Source organism: Fringilla coelebs (genome assembly GCF_963513975.1).
Source record: "Fringilla coelebs genome assembly, chromosome: 1".
NCBI lineage: Eukaryota > Metazoa > Chordata > Aves > Passeriformes > Fringillidae > Fringilla > Fringilla coelebs.
This window is the reverse complement of record NC_140028.1, coordinates 135,690,910-135,717,521: the sequence shown is the minus strand read 5'-3', so window position 1 is coordinate 135,717,521 and position 26,612 is coordinate 135,690,910. Positions and strand designations below refer to the sequence as shown.

The following is a 26,612-nucleotide window of genomic DNA, read 5'->3' as shown; positions in this document are numbered from 1 at the left end:
ACTTGTTCTTGCTTTCCTTCTCTGCTGACTGGAGTCAACCTCACCTAAGCAGGTGACCATGTCCTTCCATGAGCTCCACAGCAGATGATTCACACTGTCTGAAACTGAAGACATCCCGGACTGTTTCTTTCTTGCTTTTATTTTTTTTCTAACTTCCTCGGGGATTACATTAGCACCTTCCTTTCATTACCACAGGTGAGACAGCTTTGGCAGAATGTATTTAAAGCTCCTGCAGAAACTTGCACTACCCAAAAAAACCTAAAAACTGTTCCTTGGCTTTACAGGCTTCCAGGTGGAGGGAGCTCTGGTGCCCAGCTATGGACTTATCTTAGAAGGCAGAAAAGCTGCAATGTGAGGGCAAGCTGCTGGGTTTGGGTCACAGAGAGGTGGCCATGGCACGCTGCATTCTCCTGTGCTGGGGCACACAAGGCACGTCTGCACCCCCAGGCTGCTGCAAAGCCGTGCTCCAGTTTACCACAGAACAGCTTAGCTGCAGGCTATTTGCCTTGCTGCAATATCTCAAGCCCCTTGTGCAAATAAAGACGGCCCCTGCCTCTGTGAGCTTTCCTTTCCAGAACAGGATATCACAAACAAAGCAACAAACCTTCGGAGGAGAAATGGTCTGTGTGCACAGCTGGGAGGTTTCAGGTCATCACATTAGCTAACCATCAGTAATCCCTGCTGGCATTTTACCTGGCCATGATTGTACTTCTGATTTGTGGCAGATTATCAGGAGCAGAATTGGGTCCTCAGGAGGCACATCTAGGGAGGTATTTATCTGAATAAATGAAGCCTGGAGGAAACCATTAGCACATAGTGGAAGATGCAGACAACATTCAGCTGCCCTTGCTGGTGGAAGTGATACAGTAGGATGTGACAGCATATATAATATTTTTGCCCTGATGTTTATTTCCTGCAAACAAGGAGTCAGTTTGCCATACTCAGATAATGATGGCTAAAATGGACAAGAGAAGAATGTCCACAAAGAAGAAACCAGACAATTACCTATATATATATATATACACCAGGGGCTACCTGACTGTAAATACTGGGGTATTTTATGTTTCAGCTGCACCATTTGACAGAGAGATTAGAAAATAGTGTTGAATTAACTACTCTCCTTGATAGGTGTCCTGCAGTGGGGAAATTCCCACCATGAACCATGTTGCCACTTTCCAGATACTGGAGCAGCTCAAGAAGTAAGAAGGGAGAAAAGGAACCTGGAAAGGAATGGGGAAAATAAATTCTGACATTTTAATTTAAAATATGACCTTTTAAATCATGTCTTCCCATACATCTTACAAATTTTGTTCGTGATACGTGTATATGTTGCATATGCATACCTACTACATGTGCATGTAGTTTGTCTTCCATACCACTGCTGCACATCATATATATAAAGGAAAAAAGGAAGCATGGATACTGAACATACATATACACCCTTCAAGGCAAAATTATACTATAGTCTTATTCATGGAGCGGCTAAGAAATCACACATTATATGTACACATACATGCACACACAGCTGTGTGTACATATAGATATTTATGCACACAAACCTATGTGTATCCATATACAGTTACATATAAACACACACAAACACACACACACACCAAATACTTATATGTGGGTGTGCACACAGAGACACAATTGGTAAGAAAATCCCCCTCTGAACCTTAATGCTATGATCATCATAGTCGTACTGCATCTGATGAGCCAGACAGTTGATACAACACATGCCAACTAAGCAACTTTCTTACAATCAACTTCTATTATTTATTTCTGCATGTTTTCATGTGGTTTTAGTTCAGTTTATACTTTTTGAGGTAAGGCTAAATGGCTGGAGTCTTCAATATTTCCCACTTTCAAGAAATACATTTTGATGCTCTAATAGTAGTTTTAAAGTTATTTTGTTTTAAAAATTAAAATTGTTTAAAAACTCATTACATACAACACATATAAGACATATGTCTAATCACCAAAAAATAGGAGCAGGAGAATGAATTTTACTCTCAGTAAATTAGCAAGGAAGACACATTTTAAACAAATATCAAGAGCAGTTACTGCATTCCTTCTGTAATTTACTGCCTTCAGAAAAGGCTCAAATTACAAAATGTGTAGGGTGTAATGCTGTAGGCTGTTCAAACTAGGTTTGCAGTGTCTGCAACACTGGAACTAAATATTTACATGACTCCAAAAGATCTAATCTCTGGATTTCGCCCCCCTCCCACCCCCTTTATTTAATTTGTATGCTATCTTTATCCACCACCCAGCACATTCCACACAGTCACTAAAGTTCATGGAAGAGATAAGTGGGGAAGAAAAAAAGCCAAGACTTTAAAAAGAAAGGAGTAAAACTGTTTAAAAATGAGGAATAGATCATCCTCATTAGAGCTGAAGTCTTGCAGCAATTTCAGCTGGATACAGATGGATTCTAACAGTGATAACACCTGGGATCTCTAGAGACCCTGTAAAAGAGAAGTTCTAGGGGTGAGTTAACAAATTACAATCTTTCCAAACTTGTAACAGTCTGATCTTCAAAGCCTCACAAGTATGCAAAGCTTCAAAGAAGCATGGAATTCACTAAGAGCTTCCATAACAGAGTACAATATTTTTCCAACTCATTTTTATTCCTTATTTACACTTAATTTGCTGTTAGTGCTGAAACACCTATAAGCCACTAAGGGAAAGGAGCTTCTACAAAAAGGCTTGCTGTCAATCATTTGTTAAACCGAGAATAATGAGCACAAGATTTTTTAGACCAAACTCCAAATTCTGATGCTTGACTGAAAAAAAAATTAATTATGGAATAGATGATAGATTGCTCGAACAGATTATACTCCGTTACTGCACCCAAAACCAGAGCCCAGAGTTAGGCAGTCCCTGAATTGAGAAGGCTGGCATGCTGGCAGCCTCCACCTGCTCTGAGAGATACATCAGCGTGTCACCTCCCCTCTGACCCTGCATCTACTGCTGGCTGCTGGGAAGCAGCTGCAGGCAGAGGCACACCACCCTCAGGTATGCTGCTGACAGACAAATGTGGGTGTCAAAGCTCCCTGGAGGAGGCAGACAGTTATGGGTAAGTCTGTTCTGTTTGCATTACAAAACTCAAAAATAGAAAAGAAACCAATTGAAAGGGTAACAGAGCCAGCTAAAGCATACAGACACACTCTGCAGGTATTTTCTTTTCTCCCAGGCAGTTCTGCCAATACTCAAAGTGTAACAGAAGTCAGCAGCTGTTCCATATTTTCCCTTCAGCTGTGAAAAGTAGATTGAGACTCATATACTAAGATCAAGAGTCTCACCTTCACTCCGTTCTCTGTGTATGCTCTAAAAAAAGGAAAAGTGAAAAGCTCTTCAGAAATGTCAATTTCAACAAACAATTCCAAGGTAATACTGAACAGATTTATTTTGTTTCTTTGAATTTCAAGGCAACATCTGAATCGCAGACCGCATCCAAAAATTTGTTTCATGCTTTGTTACATTCTCACCTTTTGTAATGAGGCAACACTGAGTTTTGTAGGAGTTATAAGGACGGCTAAACACACATGATAGAAATCTGACTTCCTTACCTGATCTCTTAGTCTCTCCTGGTGTCCCATTATTGCTGTGGCATGGTGGGGATATTTCTGTTTCAGATGCTCCAGAAAAGCCTCTCTCTTCCTGTCCATTTCTGAGGTTTGCATTCCCAGTATTTCTTTGGAACTGCGAGGGCCACCTACTGTGTGTCTCCGAGGGATGTTGCGGGTGGACTTTGAGCTGGAAGAGCTCTGAGTGCTCGGGGTGGAAAGCAGCTCTTTAGATCGGAGACATTCCGCATCGTCGAGCGATGTTACATGCAAACCGGGTTTCGCCTGGTCTGCAAAGAAACAAAAACCAAAAACAAACATCGTTTGTATTATAAAAACTTAATACCAACATTCACATTAGTAGCAAAATGGAGAAAAAAAGATTGATATGAAAGCTAGGTACATTTAAAAGTCTGGCAGTGTGCAATGGCATGTTCTGCATCATTAGGCATATACATATCATAGTAAGTGGCCCAGAAATAATCCCTTATATAAGCCATGCACATACTTATCTACTTTTATCACACAATTGTAGTATTGCCTCACAGAAAAGTGAGTATCATTAAAGTGCATGTTCCTTTTATATCAACTTTACCTATATGATTTGAAAAGAAGATCTGACAAGGCCCTTACTCCCTGACCTTTAAGATTTACAGGATGCTTTCTACAAGAAGAAACAGATTTCTTCAATAGGGTCCAGTACACTTAATGGCCCCATAACTAGTATACTTAAGGATACAAACTGATAAAATTCATTTGACAGAGCAGATTTGTAACCCTTAATCCTTTTTTTCAGTGTGTTTTCAACATGTTCTGAAACACCTAGGAAATAATAAGAGGGTTTGGGAGTCTCTTTTTCCTGATTTTTGACTGTGGTCTGGTTTTAAATTTCACAGATCTCCCTCAGATTTTATATGTCTCAGGACAGCAGGCTGGAAAATTCTACATCATTTTTCCAGAAACCATTTTTTAAGAAATAGAATAAAAATAAGTTCTGTGTGATCTAAAAAAAGAAAAAAAACCCTCAGATAAATTTTACTACTTTAAAATCTACTTTAAGACCAAAGACCACGACAACATTTGTAAAGAGATAGGCAGGCACTGTGGGTATGTAAGTGCTGGCTTATCTTCAGGTAACTCTGTAACATGAACCCTCTGGTGCTCAAAAAATTGTAGACTGGAGCCTTGTTACCTAATACCTTTGAAAAAATCCCTCACTCCTTTGTCAGCAAAGGAAAAAAAACCCCAAAAACTAACAAAAACCTGAAGTACTGAAAAGGCCTCTCCAAGTCTGATGTGGCCTTCCTCATCTTTACCAGACAGACCCAAACTCAGACGCCCCTGAGTGTTAACCCTTCCCAGCACCTCCCCAGAAGCAGGGAGCTCCTTCTTCTACCTGTTTTGCATGAAACTTTATTTCTCTCTGTCTGACACTTGTTGCCTCAGATCCCCTTTTGCCCACATGCTGCCATTATACAGCACCACTGCTTGGAAACAGGCACCTACTCGCTTTTTTTATGGTTCAGTCACTCATTCTGACACTGTGTGTGGTAGGCACACCACTTGCCTCAGGATTTTATGCTGAGCATTTCTCGGCTTTCTGGTGTGCATTGTCAATTGCCTGCCACATGCCATGGAACCCCAAGCTCCAGTCATAAAGCAAATCCTCCAATGGTGGAGCCACTGCTGGATGTCCCACCAACTCACACAGGGAATCAATTTCCTTGGGCTCCATAAAGGAACTTGGCCCTGGATGGTCCTCAAAGACTTTGCACATTTCAGTAAACTCCCTATACTGTTTGAGGGCTCCAAAATGTTCCACAATGCCCTCTTGTTTGCATTCATGGAAACCTATCCTGAAAGCAAATGCAGGCACAGGGGACCAGACTGCAGGTGACACCATAGCTTGACAAGCACAGATCTGGACACAACTTTGTGCGCAGGTTTGGTTCACAGGGAAGTCTTACTCTCGCACAGATTCAAAAGTCACCTGTGATCTTCACAGCACCTTCTAAGACCTTCTTAGCAGCACAATCCTGGTTAAACCTCCAGAGCAGCAGCCTCACTTTCATGTATCAGCAAGCATGCACTCAACTTTTTCAAGCACAACTCAATTAAGAAACATCCATCCTCTCTGCTTGTTGAAAAGTCATGAGCCACCAGGTACACTGAGCTTGTTTGAGAAAAATGGCAAACAGGAAAGTTTTGCTTGCAAGAAGCCAGTGTGGCTACTCCAGATATACTCAGTGAAAACAGTTTCTGAAAGCTGCACAGTCATTCCGATGGATTTTACATGGGAGGGAAACTAGGTGGGTTGGGGCTGGATGGAATTTACCATCTTTAATTTGTTGTGCCAAGAGCCTAGAGTTTATATCCCTCAGGCTGCTGGAAAAAAGGCACAGACATAAAATAGGGGATTTTCTTGGAGCTGGAGGGAGTCAGCATGAGCTCAGGTGACTGAGTGCAGCAATTTGGTATAAGCCCTCAAAGTATGGTCACAGCAGCAGTTTCAATCACTGGAGTGATGGCAGGCACTTCCTCAAGAAGGCAGGTAAACCTGTGCTGACAAGCACAACCCAGAACTCATGAGTGTGTATTTTGGGTCCTAAATCTCTCTCATGCAAAGTCTTTCCCTATTCTGCACTTCAGACATTTCAATAGTTTAAGAAAGAGCTAATTATCTGGCACATAAAGAGACATATCAAGTAAAGTGTTTTACCACTGTTTGTTATTAGGTGAAACCTTGAAAAGGAATCAAAAATAACATACTTTTCTTATACTGCATTAGAAAGATCAACAAATTCTCTTATTTTTCGTTCATATATTTGGAAAACACTGCATAAATACCAGTGAAAAGAAAGGAATGTAAACTATGCAAACTAATTCCTCATCTTGCCAGAAAGCTGACTGGGGCATCCAGCAAGATCCTGATCCTGCTTCATTATAGCACATAGCAGCAAATTACTTTCTTTGCAAACCAAAATCTATTGTGTTTTAGTATGGGTCTTTTCTCTACTAACTGCTGAAAAAAAAGTTTTGGACCACTTTTTGGACAGGGATAAGTGACTTCATTGGCACTTGCCTAGGGCTGAGCACTGGGCTGTTGAAACTCCCCTGTGGATCTCGAGACACATAAGTTGCACAGATGCTGTGTTTGCCACAGTGCTATAGGGAGGAAAAACAGAGAGATTTTCTGGATTTTGGAGGGCTCAATAACATAGTGGGTAAACCTTCCATATCTTCCAAGTGAAGATAATAGGCCTAGCAAATCAATCTCCACAGATAACTGTGAAACGTGATGGGTCCCAGATGAGTGCTAAGAGTAGGAAAAGGATAAATTATGCAAGTACCCTCCTTGGGAAAGGAGCAAAGAGAAGGCAATAGAAAACACAGAGGTGTGAGATAAGCTTGTCTCTCTCTCTCCCTCCCTCATTTTCAGAAGCTAAAAGTTAAAGGTCTTTCTGTTCAATAAAGCAGCAAGTCTAGAGGGCAACTAAAAGCAAGATTGCTGATTGACAGGGAGGAATTCGGTTATCCAAAGGCATGAGTAACTCTTACACTTCATTTGCTTCTCTGATGTGAAAACAAGTTTCAAGATTTCTTAACCTCACCAACATCAGCCATTACTCCAGTAAAGGCCCAGGTCTGCAGTGTAGAGGGAGCATGTCTAGGATTAGCACAAGATTATCATGACAGATTAATGGCTGTGAGCTAGGAGAAAAAGAATAGAAAAATAAAAAAGTCCTTTGATATGTCCTGGTATGTAGTTCTTCTAAGTCACACCCTCTATGAAGTCTACAAAGGTCAGGAAAGTCACTTTGCTTCATTACTTTAAATGCTATGAAGATTTTAATAGTCCTGTTTTGCAAACCAGGTGACATGAGAAAAGAACATCTTCAGAATAATTTCAGAAAGGAACAAGTGTGGACCTGACTCATACTGATACTGTGAAACTGAGCCTTGAAGCGAACCCCATTCAATACTAACATTAAAAAAAAATTGATTTAACAGCATGAGTCAAACCAACCTCTGTTACATTTATGTTAGCAGTAAATGTGATATTATTTGGACTTGTTCTAATTTACTTCACTGTCTTTACAATTAGCTCTCTTTCCAATGCAAATTTTGGATAGGGGCCAAAACTACTACATTTGGTTATGAGCTTTCAGCACTCAACATTTTTGGGAACCATAGAATCAGTCTGGTCAGCCCTCTGTTTTCCTAGCTCCACATGTATCTGAGGCAGTTTCATACAACTCCTACAGAAGAAATGTGTTACTGAAAGCAGTTTTTTTCCTAGTCAGACACATTCTTTAAGTGAAGATTTCCGTCCCACTAAACATAAACATACACAGACAAAAGTTACTCACAATGCTCAGTAACTTTGCTTAAAAAATAATTCAAAAGAGCATCAATCAATTAATGAACACCCAATTTAAAAAAAAAAGAGAAAAAGAAGAGCATTTATTTTCCTCCTTAATTGCTAATACACTATTTGTTGTCATTCCATGCTTGTAAACTTGTGTGATTTTTTTTTTAAACCACACGAACTATTTGTTTCACAGAAGCACAGTAACACAACTTTTCCTGAAGCGTCTTTGAGGAATACAACACGCAGGAAATGGGAATGTTCACAGGTGTCCCACGAACACTATAACAGATATAGATTAGATTAGGTGTTTGTCAGGCGACCTGAATGTTATGTTCCACGTGGAATGGCCCATGTCGAATTATCTAGGAAATAGTTTTCGTTCACTTTTTAGGAAATAGATAGCGCAGCAGTGAATGTGTGAATGCACAGCGGCGGAGCCGCCGTGGAAACCCCGCTTAGACAGTCCTGGCTTCGCTCCAAAACAAACCCCAGTGGTTTCACTCAAGGCAAACTAACCCTGTCACAATCTGCCTGGATCTCCCTCTTTTAACGGACACCCCGAGGTAAAGATGAGCTCAAGCCCACTTTTACGAAGGAAGTGCTATTGCTCTGCCATAGCTGAGGCTGGCAGAGCATTTAGGGGGAAGAGGACACGCTTTCCCCACCTCAGCCTCCGCACCGGCAGGATCCCGCATCCCTGACAGCCATGCAGCGTGCTCCCGGCTTCGCAGGGCACACAGAAATCTCTCAAAAAAGAAAGTTAAACTCACAAAGTGTCAGTGTTAGGGAAATGTGCACAGCAGAGCCATTAGTACAAGAAAAAAAATAATTTTTTTTCATGCATTCTGCCTCCAGTTATATAAAGAAGCAACGAGGGACATGCTTAAACGTAACTCCATCTTTGCCTTACTTATACCGCCGCTTACTTACCCCTCGTCTGCCTGCTGTCTGTTGGGCAAGCCAGGCACAGCTCAAGTTTCTGGCTTTCATTTTCCTCCATTGTCCCTGCCTACCGCACAAGCTCCCCTCTCCAGCTCGGAGCCGCAGCGCCCGCACGGTCCGCGCCGGGCTGGGCAGGAGGAAGGAAGCGCAGCGCCGGCGGCGCGGAGCCCCCGCGCAGCCCCGGGCGGACGCGGCCCCGCGGCGGCACCGGGGGCGCCCCGAGCCCGGCCCCAACAGGTGACGGCCCCGCCGCCGCCCCTAGCCGGCCCGCGCCCCGCGGCAGCCGGGCGGCCGTGTGAAAGGCAACATTTCAAACGCGATTACAGGCCTGAGCCTCCGCTGGAATCCGAACCCGCAGCCTTTTAAATCTCTGTCATGGGACAAAAGCCTTTCCACACGGTATTTTTTTTTTTTTTAAGCTCATAACCACCAAGCCCACAAACATTCCTGATAAATGCTTCTCTGTCTTTTTTAGCGTCTAGTTTAAAAGTAATTCATTATATAAACTCTTTGAGGTTTTGTTTTCAGTTGGATTCTTTCAAGCCGCTCAGAGAATGAATTGGGGAAAAAAATCAAGATACAGGAATTCAACTTTAGAGAAGCCAATAAAAATGAATGGTAGCAATATGTGAGCAGGGACTTGGGTTAGGAGGGATTTCGAAGCCTCGGTAGCAAAACATATAGAAACATATAACTAATTCTCTTTTGGCAGATCAGAGGTCAGCAGCCTGCATGAAAATCAATAGATCTAGCAGGCTGCAAGGCAAAAAATAGTGTGGCTCAGAAGGATGAGATCAAATCCCACAGATTCCAGCAGATGCCACATGTGTTGATTCAGCACAGAATATCAGACTGATTTAGTCTATCCAAATCATAACACTGAGTCAGAGATGGTGGAACAAACTTAGTGTTGAGTTACAGCGTCAAGACCAGAAAGTTTATCCACAGCCAACTTCTGAATTAGATTAAGAACAAAAACTGAGATATTAATAGAAATAGGCAATTTCTCACTTAAATTCATACTCCAACACCAGGTAGCAGTATCTTTCATGTCTTTTTAAACACACCTAATATAATATGGTCTTCCAAGTTTTCTTCAACTCTGACTTCAATATAACATCAGCCAAATTGTTTGCAATGACCTCTCAACTACCCAGTCCAGACAGGCTAGGAAAATTCCCCTACATTTCCGTCTACATCTCGATCTGGCAGAAATGTCATCCTGTGTACTTAGATTATTGAACACAGAAATGTTTTGTGTATATATAAATTCAGTACAGAAGCTCTAGGAGGATCACTCTCCTCATGCTCCTATCCTATCACTTCCAGTCAAAAAAAAAAAAAAGAAAGCTTTTCAGTAAATTACAATGAACAATTGATAAATGAACAAAACTATTGTTCATTAGATCAGACATACATATTCTCTAGCACCTCAGAAATATTTATTTTCCTTTTTAACAACTAATTCTATGTGGTCTTAGAACCTGGCAAAAGTCCCAGAAATCTGACATGAAAAACATAGAAAAGATGAAAATACAATTTAAACATTAGCACTGCTATTTAAGGTCTGCAGTACAGTGCTCCCAGCAGAATACTCCTATAGTTGCCCTGCAATTATAAAGAAAACAGTGTGATTTTATTTAGAATAGTATTTTTACTGGCCTTGGGTTCCTCCTGCTCATTCTGATTGTGGACTGTTTTAGGAAGAGAAGTGATGGCCAGCCACCCCACTTATCTGATGTTTCTTTTGTGATATGAAGGAATGTACCTTTAACACCAAGGGTTTCCAAAGCCTGGACAATCGCATTGAGCCTCTTGCAATTTACATTCACAGCCAGCTGGAAGCATGAGAGGTCTCTTGCAGGAATAGTGAACATTGAACACCACCAACTTCAAGAAATGTAAAGTAACTCAGAAAGCTCTGATGGAAAAAGAGAGCCAGTGTGGTTGCCTGGAGCAGCACCATGAAAGCCGTACCAAGACAGTACCTGTACACAGGGCCCAGAAACTGAGAGTTCAGAAACAAGGGCATTTAAAAAGCCCTTATCCTAAAATAACACAAAAGAAAGTACAAAACATACTAGCATTAAATGCCTTAAAGGAAGGAACTTTTTCAGCCTTGTACAAAAGCAGGGTTAGCTGTGAAGGTCAGTAGTGTTTGTACCAAGAACCTTAACAAGAACAGAATCAGTGCACTCTAGCTCCTTAAAAGGCTTTCCCTCCATCTATCAAGGGGAAAAATACCTAGAAAATTAGTCTAAGACTAAAATAATGATGACAGCAACAACAACAATAATAATCATTAAAGTGTCACTATCTACTTTTAGCCAGCACCTTTAGTTTCTATAGCCAGAAGCACAAGACAGAGTTGATCTCTTGACTTTCCCAGCCCCAGTGAGCAGCCAGGTGTCCCTCGGCACAGTGCCAAACTGGTCTGGAACTGCTGCTTTCATGGCCACAGCAGGATGCTCCCACTGCTGAGACTGGTGTAAATGGTATTGATAGTGCTGCTAAGGGGCTTGAGCAAACCAGACACCCAAAATGTAGAGATGGTCTAAGAGAGATTGGTTTTTTGGTTGTGGACCTGTGACTTGAAAACTGGGTGTCACCTTATGACAACTTCTGCAGCTGCAGAAAGTAGTTTCTCAAACAGGATTAAAGAGCATGGGCAAAGAAGAGACTAAAGATGGCACACTTTGGTATCATCAAAATCAAACCAAAGAGCCTGCCAATAAACCATAATCATCACTCAGGAAACATAATCACCTCTGCTGCTGCTCAGGACAGGGAGCAGTTGGAACAACCAGGTCTCAAAGCATGTCTCATTTTAAGGAAAAATTCCTTGGTCTCAAGCTGGATTTAATTTGTGTATCTAACAATGCCATTCCTTACAACGTTACTAGAGTCTATTTAGAGAATTAGTGAAACTCCTTTAGCAGGTGGAGACAGCCAGAACCATTATATTATTAGGCTCAAATAAAGAGCACCCCAGTACAGTCACTGGGATGAATCACTAAAAACAAGTTAAATAAACTTGATTAACCAGTTCACAGCACGCAATCAGTGTTTGTTTATCAACAATAACAGTGGTTCCTTTTAATTACTGTGCTCAGGTCTGGGTCCATCAATATCAAAACAATGCACAGAGAATAATTGCCAACAGGTTATGATGTTTTAATTGTGTTTAAAATTAATGTCCCAGAGCCACTTCAACACTTCTGGATTTAGCATGTGCGTAAGAGGAACAATTAGCAAATACTGGCTGCACTCAATTAGTCAAGTTTATAATATAAAACAATGACTCCATGGCTCTAGCAATTATTCAGAACTAAAATCTGGGAAGGTAATTATTAATAGTTAAATCATAAGAAGTGTTCCATGGTTAAAGACTTGTCTCAAGGTCTGTGTGAAATCCTGTAGCCACTGTGAAAAATGTCATGTCTCCACAGGAACCAGCCTGACCATTTTTAACCTGTTGTCCGGAAAAAAATATTCAACTTGGAGTGGTGAGGCAGAGAGGAACTATGAGCACTCAAGTGGGTCACACTGCAGCACCTTTCCAAGCCTTTATATGGCCAGAGATGGCTTGGGAGTGCCCTGAAGGAGGGGAGCATCACAAGGATGCTCCAGCATGTCAGAAAATCTCCCCTCTGTACTCTGGGGAATCATGGGTGGCTATTCACTACCAACCAGTCAGATTTGAAATGGAGAAAGGAACTTAATCCAGAGAAAGAGCACTGACTGTGATGAAGTTCTGATTTCCTCCTTGGACAACAGACAGCAGCTTCAGGGCTGCAGCTCATTTGAACACGTCTCCGTTCTCATTCATCCTCAGCATCTTCACTGCCAGGCTGGGTGGTGGTCTCTCAATGCTTAAAATTAAAACAGACTCAATTCTGAAAGAAGAGCACTGTGTCCAGATAGTATATTATCAACAGCCAATAGCTTGTACAGGCAAAATGAAAAAAAATTCTGAGGTCTATCAATATGAATCCATGTAAATACATCTGGAGGCAAAGAGGCTTAATTTTTAAATTAATTGTTTATTGATTAGGTATTGTACTACCTAAAGAATTCTAGATTATTAAGATATGGAGGGGGGCTTTATGATCATTTGGTCTCATCCACTTACTAAGACATCTCAATGAAGTGGGTCCTATTTTTAATGCAAGCATAGTGGTTAAAATATTCAGTGCTTAAATTAAAAGAAAACATCTGAACTTGATTTTAAAAAGTACAATGACAATCTAAAACAACTTCTGGGATTACTTAGCATGAAATTACCTTCCCTGTTAAAAGCTACGGAGAGTTTCAGTATTTATACACTGTACATTCCAGTTCAGTTAAGAAGTCTCATACTTGTGAGGAAAAATTAGCCCAAGGAGTGAAATGGTAACACTCAGCTGAAGCAAAAAGTAAATTGAGTATGAATTTTTCTGCTCATCTCTACAACAGAATTTCATTGTGTCTTGTCAGACCTGCAGGTTTCAGCTCTTCAGAAATGTTGAGGCTTAACAGTGGTGCCAAGAGCCAGGCTTAATCACTAAAACAATTATACAAAAGAGTGACTAAGAAGTTGAACATTAAATATTCAGGCAGAAGATACATTCATCCTTCCAATTCCATTTCAAATACAGCTCTGGGAAGTGGCTATAATCACCTGTCACTTGGCATTGCCAAGCTGTCAGGTGCTCATTTCCAAGTAACACATCAATTTTTGTGAACTCCAAAAAACATTTTGTTCAAGTTCACAACTCTCACACCTGGACTTAGATCACGTTAAATAGGTTATATTTTCTGTTTTCCAAGTTTAGTTTTTGTTTCCTTCCTCTCCCTCCAGTATTTTAAATAAATTAAAAGGCCTGAAAGCAGTAAACACTTTTGCATGCCCTAAATCAAACTGAGAAAAAGAACTGTGGTCATCACAAAGAAGTGCTAACATCCTAGTGAGGACACAAACAAGAAGAACAAAAAAGAGGTGATTCTGTTCTTTCATCAATAAGTTTGTCTCCCTCTCTAATTTGGGACAATCCCAACAAAGTTAACAGTAGATACACTTTAGACTTCCCTTTCTGTTGCCCAAGGGAAGATGGAACAGAGCTAAATGAGCATAATTACAGGATCCTTGTTCCTGCCTCATGCAATGGAACACCTTTTTCCAGCTTTTGTACCCTCCTGCTGTCATCCCACCACACCAAACTAATATTAATATGACTGCCCTGCCACCAGCACAGCCAGCTCGGGGCTGGAGACCCTGACATGCCCCAGCTCCTCTGCCACCTGCCAGCCTGGACAGCCCTTCCTTCACACACCACATTTTCACACAGGAAGGTAAAGAAAGAGATCAGCCTGCAAACCCTGAAACAGAAAATATGATCATGTTTCTGTAAGGTACCAAATAAATTACTCTGTGAAAGCAAAATATGCCTTACATTGCAGAAATTTTAATCACTACAGTTTAATGGAATAAAAAGCAATATGTGGGTGGGAAAGAACAGGGTAGGTAGGGGATTGTTTCTGAAGGAGGTGGACAAAAGGGAGGGGGGAAGGTCGCTTTAAAGTCCATCTGCTCTACAATCAAATTCTATTTCCCCCAGTGTAAAGCATTTTGGTTTTGATAAGTTCACTTTGGATGAATTGACTCAAAGAGACCTCTGGTTGAGTTTGGATTCAAACTGATCCAACTTTTTAGCAGTGCCAGAAGAATAGGCTTACTGCTTGAAACACTGATTATCACCACCTACTTATCAATCAGTATTTCTGATACATAATCTACCACCAAAAAAAAATCAATAAAAAATTGGTAAATAATGATTAGAAATATAACACAACGGCACCAGTGTTGCCATCCCACAGGATTCACATAATTCATGATGATGGTCTTTCTCAAAAAGTAACACTTTGGGGAACACTATTCATTTTATTTGTCTCTGGACTGAACCCAATCATATATTTGACTCTTCTCAACAATGTCACTGGGAAGAACTAGATTTTTTTCTAAGAATCAGACTAAAATCAAGTGAGAGCTCAGGACCATTGTGACTTAATGAGTTGGACATTTAAAATAATTTTTTCTCCCGGTCCCCACAACAATGGCAATACTATGCAACAAATGAAAATCTGAATATCTGAAAAGACATAAGGACAAGTAGAATAAGTTCTTACAGCTTTGTTTCTATGCAGATCTGGTTTCTAACCCAGCAGGGATGGTCACAAGTTGTGGTATGTAAAGCTTTTATTTCTACTCTTTGGAGGGCACCAGCCTCTGAAGGCAGATGTAAGAGCAGATGTCTAATGTAGACCTTTCAACTTGTAAATGTATCAATGACCTCTTCAACAGTATGTACATCTCCCTCCTGCAAAGTACCTCTCCGACCTCCCCAGACCATGCTCATGCTATTATTCAGACAGCTGATTAGTAAGAAAGCAATTGGAGTTGACAGCAGTGGCACTGCTGTTCTTTTTCAGGCCTACCCAGTCTGTTCTGCTGGGATGCACACTTAATAATTCACTCTTCAGTATTTAGGGTTTCATAGCTTTAGGGCAACAGGGACCATTTGATTATCTTGTCTGATTTCCCATCTATCACAAGCCATTAAATTTGAAGTAGGATCCTCACACAAAAGCCAAAAGCTTAAATGAGATGAAGAAAACATTACTGATCTCAGGACACCAATGCTGCACCTGCACTAACATTTGTATAAAACCCTACCACACATGCAATGAGATCCACCCCGATGATCAGCATAAGAAAGTGAAGGACATCAAACTCCTGTCTGAGGGAGCTTAACCCTGAGCAAAGTTCTCTGCTCTGCCTTTAATTCCCCACACGAGACACGCACTTGCAGGTTTGGAAACCTCCAAACCATCCTAACCAAAGATGTGATGCACACATCCAGTCACTGTCTCCAGCACAGCCCATCTTTTATGCATCACAGAAAAACCTGAAAGGAAAAACACCTCAAAACATACCTGATGTCCTGATGTACATGGAAGGGAACAGATCCTACTGGGCACTGCACGTTATCTGCTGAAAGGTGCAAGCACGACAGTTGATTATAATCACTGCCCTTAATGCAGAGCTGCCACTGCTGTTATTGGAGGGTGTTTCAGCAGGCAGGACATGGCTGATGGAGCTGCTGACTCGGGCATACCACATCCAGCAGCAGCAGGACTGCCACAATCCCCCACCCTGCAGCAACCACCCACTAAATACAGGCTCTCTTACTCCTCACATGGCTCAATGGCTTTGCAAATATACCTGTTCTCAGTTCACGCACTATGTTACAGTTAACTAACTCATGTTAAATTACCCTCAGTGCTAAGAACTTGCACCCTATTTCTTCATGGCAAAGTTGCCTCAGCTGCAGTTTCCAAGGATCAGTTTTATTTCCCTTTGTCAGCCAGACCCACCAGTGCTGTATGATGGTGGGAAAACTATCTCACAGCCTCCTCCTCAGTCACTCACTCACTCACTCACTCACTCACTCACTCAGCTCACATCAGCTGAGCTCCATAAAACTTGCATTATCTTTTTGTCTCAGTTTGCTTTTTGGAAGACAAGTCTTTGCCTCTTTTCACTTTTCTTTCCAGCATCCTCATCACCTCCTTGCAGTACAGCTAGTGGAATTGCCAGAGCCCATTCTTCTGAATTTAATTTAACAGTAAGAAAAGGGTACATGACCTAAATTTACCACTGAAAACACTGGTGCAGCTGGATGCTGCACGACAACACAGAGCCCCCGGGGCAAGGGGACCTGAGGCTGGGGCACTCTGCCCAGCCAGGACGGGAGCCTGTGGCTGCAGCAACCTCAGCCAAAAAGGGAAAGAATGTTTCAGGTTTTGCAAGGGTAAAATGTCCAAACAGCGAGTGAGATGCAGTGTCGTGACACACGTCATATCTTATTCCTCCTACAAGGGGAGGTCTGCTGCTCCTGTGCAAGAAGATAAAAAGGGAGGAAAGGTAACAAAGCTCTGTCTCATCAGGCCACAAGAAGCATACAGAACTGCCTGGGGTGAGGACAAGAATAAGCAACGTCAGCATAGCAAGGTGTCATACCAGGTTTAAGCTTTTTCAGTGATAGAGTCTCTCTGTCTCTCTCATGAATAAATACATAACCCAAGACAATTTAATTCCAACTGTTCTGTATTTCTTACAAAAACTTTTCAGACCACAGGATGACTCACAGGTGAGCATTCCACTGACAACACAAAGTGACATTTTATTAGGTATGTCCCTTTACAAGCACAAATCTGCACTGAGATATGCAAGTATGTCTCCTAACATAGCATATGCCTTTACCTGCAGCACAGAGCAGGGTAGGGAACAGGCAGTAAGCAGTGGCAATGACTGCTTTTCCCCAGTCCATGAGAAAAGGCTGTTAAATATTAACTGGTGACATAGACAATATGCAGCTTTTACTGCATATGTAAATACTACAATACTCTGATTTCCAAGACTAATTTGCAAAATGTAACTCTGTAATTTGTTCAATCTTATTTATGATTTTCATACTAGTCTTTAATCTTTCATAATTAATATAATAAAGTCCAGTAATAAATTCCCTTTTTTTCCTCCCCTCTTTTGCTTTTTTGCTCTAGAACTGCCATTAAAAGATATCAGTTCAAGACTGCAGCTGGAATGATATTTAAATCCTTTCACCACCTGGAGGTTATTCTGGGCAAAGTGCTAGAAGGAAAGAAGCCCCAAGATCTCTTTGAGACAAGATACAAGATTACTTACATGCAGTCTTACAAGCTCCTGTAAGTCCTCTCTCACAACAGAGAGTGTCCTTGGAAGAGGGTGAAGAAATAAGTGAAGGATGAGTTTGCAGCCGATGAGTAGTATTCATGTAATGCTTTTAGTCTGCTCTTCTGCACTCCCTTCTCAAGTGCCTAAACTCAGCCAGAAAACGCAGGCTGAATACCACAGTTAGGGGTAAAATGCTGCAGGCACTAATTATCAATCACTTTCTTTTTCCAACCATCAAAGAAGGTAATTTGTTTGTTTTCCCCACCCAGCAAGGAAAAGACTGGGTGGTCTTCTCACTTAAGAGCCTGAGAAATATTCCTCACAAGGACGGGGCTACCCCAGGCCTCTTGGGCAGCATGAGGTCCTTTTTCAACATGGTCTTACACTGTATTTGATTTTAGCCACAGACATTAAGACTGTGGTAATGTTTTGCAAATCATCACTAAATACCTTTTCTTCATAGTGCCATGTAAATCTCGGGAGCGGTTCCAAGAAACGAATAAAGCCTTGCTTGTGGAAAGGTAACATGTTTCCAGTTCCTCTGCTGTCTTCATCAGCATGGGACTGCCGTGCCACAGAGATTTTTTATCAGGTTAAAGACTAATTCCCCTCCATCTTGCAGTAGTTGTCATCCGTTGCAAGAACACAGTGGCTTTGCTCAATATGTAAGTAACTGTGAATTCTGATGCTGTTATTTCATTGAGGGAGAGACATCCCAATTAAACATTAACATAAAAACTCAGCACCTTGCAGGAAACTCAAACAATTATCCTATTTATTTAGAAGCATCTCTTGGATTGCTACACATTCAGACTTCAAAAAATGATTTACATTTTTTATTTCCCCATCCCCTTCTTAAACAGTGTACTTCTGATAATACCTATGCTGAAAGCCATGCCAGTTAAAGTTGAAGTTGTTTGCATACTGAAAAACCGAAGTCCTGGAGTGTTCAATGTTGCAATTCAGCCTCCCTTTGCAGTGAAAGGAAGCTAGGAGAAAATGGGACAGGAACCAGGCTGAAAAGCTTTCTGAAAGCTGCAGCTGCAGCCAACAGCTGAAATTTAAAATCAGACATTATTTTCTCTCCTCATCTTGTGGGCTCTGCTACAGTTTCAATAAACCACAAATTTAGCCACAGAGGCACTATCGCTTGTAATTTTCTTTTGCTGATGGAGCTAAAATAAGAACCATTAACACTTCCCCAACTTCAGAAAGCAGCGTATGTCACTCTCCAATAGGGCTCTTGACAGGTTCCATGTGGACGTGTTAGGCAAGTAGCAACCCCCAAGTGCAGCACTGTGAAATTAGCAATTTAATATTGGAGGGAGAACCTGAAAAACAAGAGCATATGGGTCAAGGAAAGCAGGAGCAAGAACTGCTGCCATTTCCCAACCCAGTGAGAGAACAGACCTGTGATAGCCAGCAGACACAGCTCCCTTGGATTTCCAGAGGGCATGTAGCAACATCCCTCGGTGAAGAAACAAAGAGAGGAGATCTTCCCACTGATAAAAAACTGAATATAGATAGGAAAAACCCAAAAACCTTTTTGTAGGTACAAAAGCCAAATTTCCCTGGAGATGTAGATTATCAATCACACAGAGTGGACTGGTTCAGGCAGCTCTCTATATCAGTGAGCTGAAAAAGAGGGTTTCAGTGAGATGGCAGAGCTTACTGAGTACATTCTGATATTCAGGGAAGACTTCAAGGGCTGGTTACAAGGAAGAGACTTCACAAGATTCACTGAATGAGTAGTAAACTGACAGAGGAAATCCCATGTAGACAAATGTAAAGTGATGCACATTGACATTGAACAAACTATTATTGCTTCAAAAAGAGTGTTTGAGGTTATAACCATTTCTTGAAAATTTCAGCTCAGTGCTCATTAGTGATTAAAATACCAAATAGTTGTTAGAAGATGCTAGGAAACGAATAGCAAATAAGGCAGATAATACCATTATGCTACTGTACAACTCCACAGTCCACCAACATCTTGAATATTGCATGCAATTTTAATTTACTCCAGGTCAAAAAAGATACAATGGAAATGTTAAGAAAAAGGCAGCATGGATGATCAAAGTTACAGAAGAGTCTCTGTACAAGAAACAACTGAATTATGTAGGACTCTCCACTATGAAAACAGACGACTCAAACATCTGCTTGAGGTCTGTATACATGAGTGGCAGAAGTTGAATGGAAAAAGACTGGTCATTGTCTCTCTCAATACAGACTGTAGGGTCATCAAATAAAAGAAGTAAGCTAATGATTCAAAACTACATAGATGTGAATATTAATTTCACAGAGCATTATGGAAGTGCTGGTAAGCTGGGGAACTTCCTGCTACATTGCAGTTACCAAGTTAAGAGTAGTTTAAAAAATAAAAAACAGGTTAATGGGAAAAAAAAAATCCATTGAGCGCTGTTAAGAAAAAGGACATAATCCTTGGTTTCCCTCAAGTAATCTTTTAATTGCATGTTTCTGGGACCTGGGAGGATATTCCAGGAGTATGACTACATACTTTCCTTGATCCCACATGCTTCTTTAGGTAACAATCATCAGTCAAGACAGCTTGTTGGGTCTGGTACAACTGCTCTAAACCTTGACAAGGTACAAGAAGCCCTAATGCTGACAGCAACGCTTCATAATATGTGCTAAGCATAAAGAAATAGCAGCACATTACAACAGAAAACCAGCAACCCTAGACCTAATCAAAACACTCTGCTCTGTGGTGAGAATCACATGGAAATCTCTCCTGAAGAGAGGATATGGGAGAAAATGAATGGCATACAAACATTAAGTCATGTCTCATCTGTTGTAGAAAACTGTCTACACAGGAAAGTTCGAGCAGTGGAAGCTACAAATGAATTTGCAGTGCCTCAGCTATTCCACAGAGGTGGCAGACAATGCAGGGTAAATCTTACATGGCATCAGCATCCAAGGCTCTGCACACCATCAAGTGTCAGAACACTGTTAGACCCTTTGAACGAGGGATCTGTACAGCACTGGGGGGCTGGGATCATCTTTTCTCCTGCATCAATTCCCTGCTACTGAGAAGCCTCTCTGGAGGACTGCAGGTGCCCTGGCTTAGACTGAAGCACAGCATGGCACCAAGCCTCCCGTGCCCTTCCCCATTTCTCTGGGATATGGGACCACAGGGAAGGCTGTGCAGATCAGCACACAACACTCCACAAGGCAGCACTAGGATCTGGTACTCCACTGGTAATTGGCTTGTTTAGAAGCATGAAATCTGAGTATCTGCTCACACTGCTGCACACAACCTTGCCATGAAGGTATCATATGCTTTTTGTTCCTGGAGTTCCTTGGAGATTTGCTTTGAATATTTCCTATTTGAGATGTGTAACCACCTCTATGCTTTCTCAGTCCAAGGAAACAGGACTGTTTTGTTAGGTTTTTTTTTTTTTTTTTTAGTCAGGAGACATTTTTCAAGGGCAAAGAATAATACACCTTTTATTAAGCAGTGATGCACAGTAAGAAACCTTTTACTAGCAATTTTTCAAGGGATGTTATAACTGGCTGACTTGAAAGAGACCTATCCAAAATCTCATTAGATTTTCGAGTACTTTAGAAAGCAGTTCTTACAGAATTATCGAACACACAGGAAAGCAATGGCAGTTTCATGCCTGAGATTATGTACTTGTGTGCTACCTGCAGAAACACATCAGAGTGGTGGGGAGCGCTTGGAGCTACTGCTGTAACACGGAGTTCCAGGGGATTGTTGCAGCAGACTCTTTGTAAACATTTTATTTGCGTGATTAAATACTGTTTCTCAAGTGATGTAAATATGATATATAGTGATGTGTCTCAGTAACCCCTGACCCAGAAAATCTGAAGTAATAAAAAAAAATATCACAAAATCTTCACAGGTGTGGCACACACACAGCTGGTAACACCTTGCATAAGCAACCTTTAGATACTGTGGTTTGTTAGAGCAGCCAAATCTGTCCTCTGCTGCAGACCAGGGCTCTGCACAAGGCCCTGCAAAGGTGGCTGCAGGCTGGCAGATGCACTGGTTGTTCTGCAGATGGTTCACAGCCATCTGCACTATTGGCACTGCAAATAGCAGAAAATAAGAGTGCTCTTTTCTAGCTGACAGGACTTCTTAGATACCACCAAAGAATCCCATTCCTTCCTTCTTCTGAAGGGAAGCCAACCTGCCGCACCTCACTTAGTCTCAACCATAAAAAATCCAAGGAAATATCTACCCAGTGTCCACTGAGTAACTACAGAGGTGAAAGAGGAACTACTGAAGGTAATTCACTGCACTGAATCTAGACCCCTGTTTTAGGATGGGGGGAATTAGTCTCCTGAGACCCCTCTCCATGACTGTACAGCAGCACACACATTAGACTAAATGCCAGCACATACAGGGGCCAATATTACAGGAGCTGACTCTTGCATGCAGCACAGCAGAGCATTTATTGTTCAGTGGGCAGCTCTCCACTGGAGGTAGTGGTGACCACTTGAAAACATCTGCACATGTATATGACTTTTTGGATGGCATGACACTTCCTTAAATACTTCTGAGGATAAAATAAAATTACTTTTTTATTTGGAAAAGCATGTACTCTCTATACATGGAAATATCTCCTAATACTCTTTCCAACATTTCCACAATGTTTTAGACAGCGAGTGATTCCCGTGTAGACTGTTTTTCTCAAGAGCCAAGCACACATTTAATTCTAAATTTTAGGCTCATGTTCCAGATTCTCTGTATGAAGACTCTGCTATTTCTATTTTTGCCCGACACTTTTTGTCACGCTGTTTTGCTGCCAGCAGACTAGACAATCAGTTTCTTAAACACTTCTCTCTTGAAACAAAACAATCCAACCCAGATCACATTCTGAGGAGACTCTCACTGCCATGAAATGCCGTTTTACAAGGCTGAGGACGGTCTGTCTTTCCCTTACACTACATTTCTGTTCACAATCTCATACCAGATGGAGTTGTTGCATGATTCCTGTCCAGACTTTGAAAACCCAAGCATGAAGCCTGCTGTTAAAACTTGTGTCAGTAACACTTCATGAATGGTCGCTGTGGCTGTGCCAGAAGGCTGCAAGCAGCGCTTCCTTCTACCCTCTGACCCCGGTCCCCAGACACACTGCAGCACCCACCCCGAGCTCTGCTGAGCTGCCTGGGCATCTCAGGGCTGTGCAGCACATGGCAGCACAGGGGAGGTGACACCTCTCTCACACAAACAAACACACCTGCACACCCTGCAACTGCCTGCTCCGCTGCCGCTTCTCTCACCTCTTGGCTCATCATCTCCTGCATATTTTGCTGACAACATACTTTACTTCCCGAGAAACACAGGAAGAAAAGTTATTTATAGACCAAGGCATAGTTAGAAGGCTGTGTTTTTGAAGCTGTTGGTAGCTGGATAGAGTGGATAGCTGAGCTGGAGAGAGGCTGAGAGCTGGCCTGGGGGTTTCAGCAGCTGAAGGCTGTTCAGAACCAGCACACCACCACCGACATGTCCGGGCTGGCTGTTGTCTGTCTCTGCCCAGACAAGGGTGAAATGGGTTCGCTCCTATCGGGCTTCAAAGGACGAGGCTGGACTCTCAGGTTCGGTCTTCAAGGCTGTTTATTATTTCTTATCTACAAAGTTTTCTCTCTGCCCAGCCGGGATCTGACCAGCAAGGCAGCCAAAGGCACTCTGACTGCCCACAGGGTGGTCGCATCCTTTTATAACAAAGACTACGCAAATCATATTTATCTTTTGTCCCCAATACTTATCATTTTCATTACCAAGTGTACCTTCACTAAGAACCTATCAAAAATATCTGTGTAACACAGAAAATGGAAGACATGAAGAAGGAAGAAGAACCACGAGGCAGGCCCCAACTCCCTCCATCTTGTCTCTATAACCCCCCTGTACCAAAATCTTAAAATCTGTGTTTTGCCCTGTAATTATACCATTTCTATATCCCTTAAACCCCAGTGATTCTCATATCCCCATATACAGGTGGTACATCTCTCGAAGGGTCAAAGTTGAGCCACCAGGTACTTTTGGAACATCCCAAGGCTCCTGAGCCCCCCAAGGGCTCTCTTGGTAGCTCTGGACATCAGGAGCGATGCGCTGAGTTCCCACACCGACAGGGAGAGCGAGCACCCACCTGCTGCAGGCAGCAGGCTGCTGTCCCCTAAAACACAGAGCCCAGCAGCAGCCAGAGGGGGAATTCGCTTCCCATCTTGATACTTCATCTCAAGACTTGTCCCAGCCTTTCACTCTGGGCCATGACCTGACTGCGCTCAATGCCCTGCCAATGAAATACAGGCAATTTTCACAAAACTAAACAGTTTCATACCATGGAAAGTCCCAGAGCTTAGAGAAAATAGATTGATCTCCACCCATTGTTTCAAAACTTCCTTCACAGCTTCAAATTACAGCCTTCTAATGAAAGTAGGGGGAAATCAGATGAACAGAGAAATCAGACTTTGACAATAGAGATACTAATGACACGCAAACCACTTTTTTTTTTTTAAAGTTCTTTTTAAAGCTTTCATTTGTCTCTCATCCTCAATGAAACACAATGAGTCCCAAAAGAAGAACATGCAAAAACATGTCCTACAGGCTCCCTTGGATGGCAAGATCCCCATATGAAAGTCCAGAAACTTAATCAGGCCTGGATAAGAAAAGTTAAAGCTATTCTTAGATGCTGCTTTGGAAACCACAAACTGATTTTGAACACAGAAGAGGAGAAGTCCTCCTTGAGAGTCCTGAAAGAACTTAAAATCTTCAGTCTTTTTCTAATAACTCATTTTCAGGGTGGAGCCTCAGGCTGTTGGCTCTCCCTACAGCCTCAAAACTGGCCAGACCACAGGAGATTCTGCTCCAAGCCATGTCATAAATTGATTAACCACTTAAAACTCTATGTAAGATCTCAGAATAGGTGATAAGAGAGGCACCTTTTACTCTGTAAAACCCATGGCACTTGTTTTTGTAGCTACACAGTGATGCAGGCACACACACTCAGCACTTTGCACACACTGCAATGCCATCAGTGTAAACTGCTACATTCTGAAGGAAAATGAAACTTTTATAACTGCTTATTAGTTGTTAATGTCTGCTTGAAGATAAAAACAAAACAAAATATAAAGTTTTAGACTAAATACAAACTGTGGTATTTTTTTAAGATCAATTTTGAATTAATCTTAAAAAATACCTGCACATGGGACATCAAGTACTACCTCTTAATGTTACTGAATGTTCTTCACAGGAATGGTGTTAGATTTAAATCCCAACAAGACATTAGTGTTGCCTATGAAAAAAAAATACCCAAGGGATATATAGCTGATATACCCCCACAAAAAAAAAACCAAAAACAAAAAAAAAATCAAAAATCAAAAAACCACAAAAAAACCCAAACCAAACCATCCCAAACCAAAACAAAAAACCCAACACTTAAACTTGACTTGGCAAAGTCTTTACACATATTAGATAAAAGATGTAAAAAACAGATGCTTCTTCTTACCAGAAGCCAAGATCTTCTAATAACCCTACAATTTGTTAATCAACTAACATATGGTACTGCTTTAGGAAAACACACTATTTTGATTTTGCATTTACATGGTCAGTTTACTACAAAACTATTGTCAAGATTTAACTACTGTTATATAACCTAGTAATTTTTATTCCTATACTTTGAATAAGTCAATAAATACAAAAATAAGAAGATAATAAATTTTAATCCAAACAAAATCTCATTTTTACATAGTTTTCAGTGATGAATAAATTTCCACTTACCATGCTGAATCTCACCAATCTATAAAAATCACAACTTGTTGCAAAATCATGACATAAAAACTCTGTTGACTTTGACTTAAAACCCACTACATTAAGTTTTTTAGGGCAAAGCAAAACTGTCAAGGCAAAATTTAGCGTAACTTCATAATATCTCCACAGGTGGTTCCCACACATACATAGCTTCATTAACATGTTTTAACCTCTATTTTAAATACATAAGAAGCCTTGCTCTCTCCTAAAACGACACCTGAATTTCCTTACACAAGGAATATATATATTCCTTGTGTATATAAATACTATCAGGTATTTATATAAATATTATCAGGTTAAATTTTTTAAATATAAAATTTATAAATATTATCAGGTTAAAATTTAAAAAAATTGCTTATTGGTTTTATTTTTTAATGAATGTTGTTCACTTTTAAAGTTTTAAATCAGTATGCCTCAGCTGATCTAGTCTCTCTCTGATTGTCACTGGCTTAATTCACCAGTACTTGGCTGCTGGGCCAAAGCACCTTCTGCCCCCCTGACACAAGTTCAGTGCCAGTCCAGTCACAATGTCACCTGCCTTGCACAAACCTACTGCCACTCAACCTGAGTGCCAGGCTGTGGTTTCTGGCTGCCCAGGGTCCCTCTGCAGTGCCAGGGCTCCTCCACAGCCCCAGCTGTGCCACACCTGGCCAGGGCCACCGACCAAGGTGCCCAGGTGGGGGGCACTGGGTGCCCCAGCTTCTGCAGCCAGAGGCTCCAGTGTTTTCCTCTGTCACCCTCCCATTGAGGTGACATCAAAACAGCCCTGCTCAGAGCATGGATGGAAGGGAATGACTGTGTCTGCCCAGACAAGAAAACTGAGCAAGAACAAGGAAGTTTGGCAGAGAAGGTCTATAACACAGTAGAGCTCATGGAGAAAGCTTAGGAAGGCATTTATGTTTCATGTTTGCTATTTAAATTAGAGATAGGCAGTTTTGGATATGTATCCATCTTCTGCAGTTTGAGGCCATTAGGAGGGCTTGTTGTTGGGCTGTTTTTTAATGCTTTTTACCATCTGACACAGATGTAGCCCAGTTTGAAAAACACTTTCAAAGTACTTGCATATGGAAGCTTGTTTACAAGTACAAAAAGAATTGCCTTACGATGCCACTTCTCAGCACTGGACATGACAATGCATTCAGCTCTGTTTAAAGGAAGAGAGAGTTCTAAAATTTCTGAATATTT

The 26,612-nt window shown here is 41.4% G+C and overlaps 1 protein-coding gene across 6 annotated transcripts in view; it reads right to left on the bottom strand.

Moving 5' to 3' along the window:
* Positions 1-26,612, bottom strand: part of KIAA1217 — a gene marked incomplete at its 5' end in the record, with an annotated part of 334,455 nt that overhangs the window by 166,438 nt on the left and 141,405 nt on the right. For 4 of the 6 annotated variants that reach the window (XM_084211844.1, XM_084211848.1, XM_084211850.1 and 1 more), the window contains 2 exons: positions 3,573-3,859; positions 8,872-8,995. In XM_084211844.1, the coding sequence (XP_084067970.1) occupies positions 3,573-3,859; positions 8,872-8,941 (357 nt within the window). Of the gene's footprint in view, positions 1-3,572; positions 3,860-8,871; positions 8,996-26,612 lie in introns of those variants that run through there. The other 2 variants (XM_084211849.1, XM_084211846.1) reach the window with 1 other exon arrangement.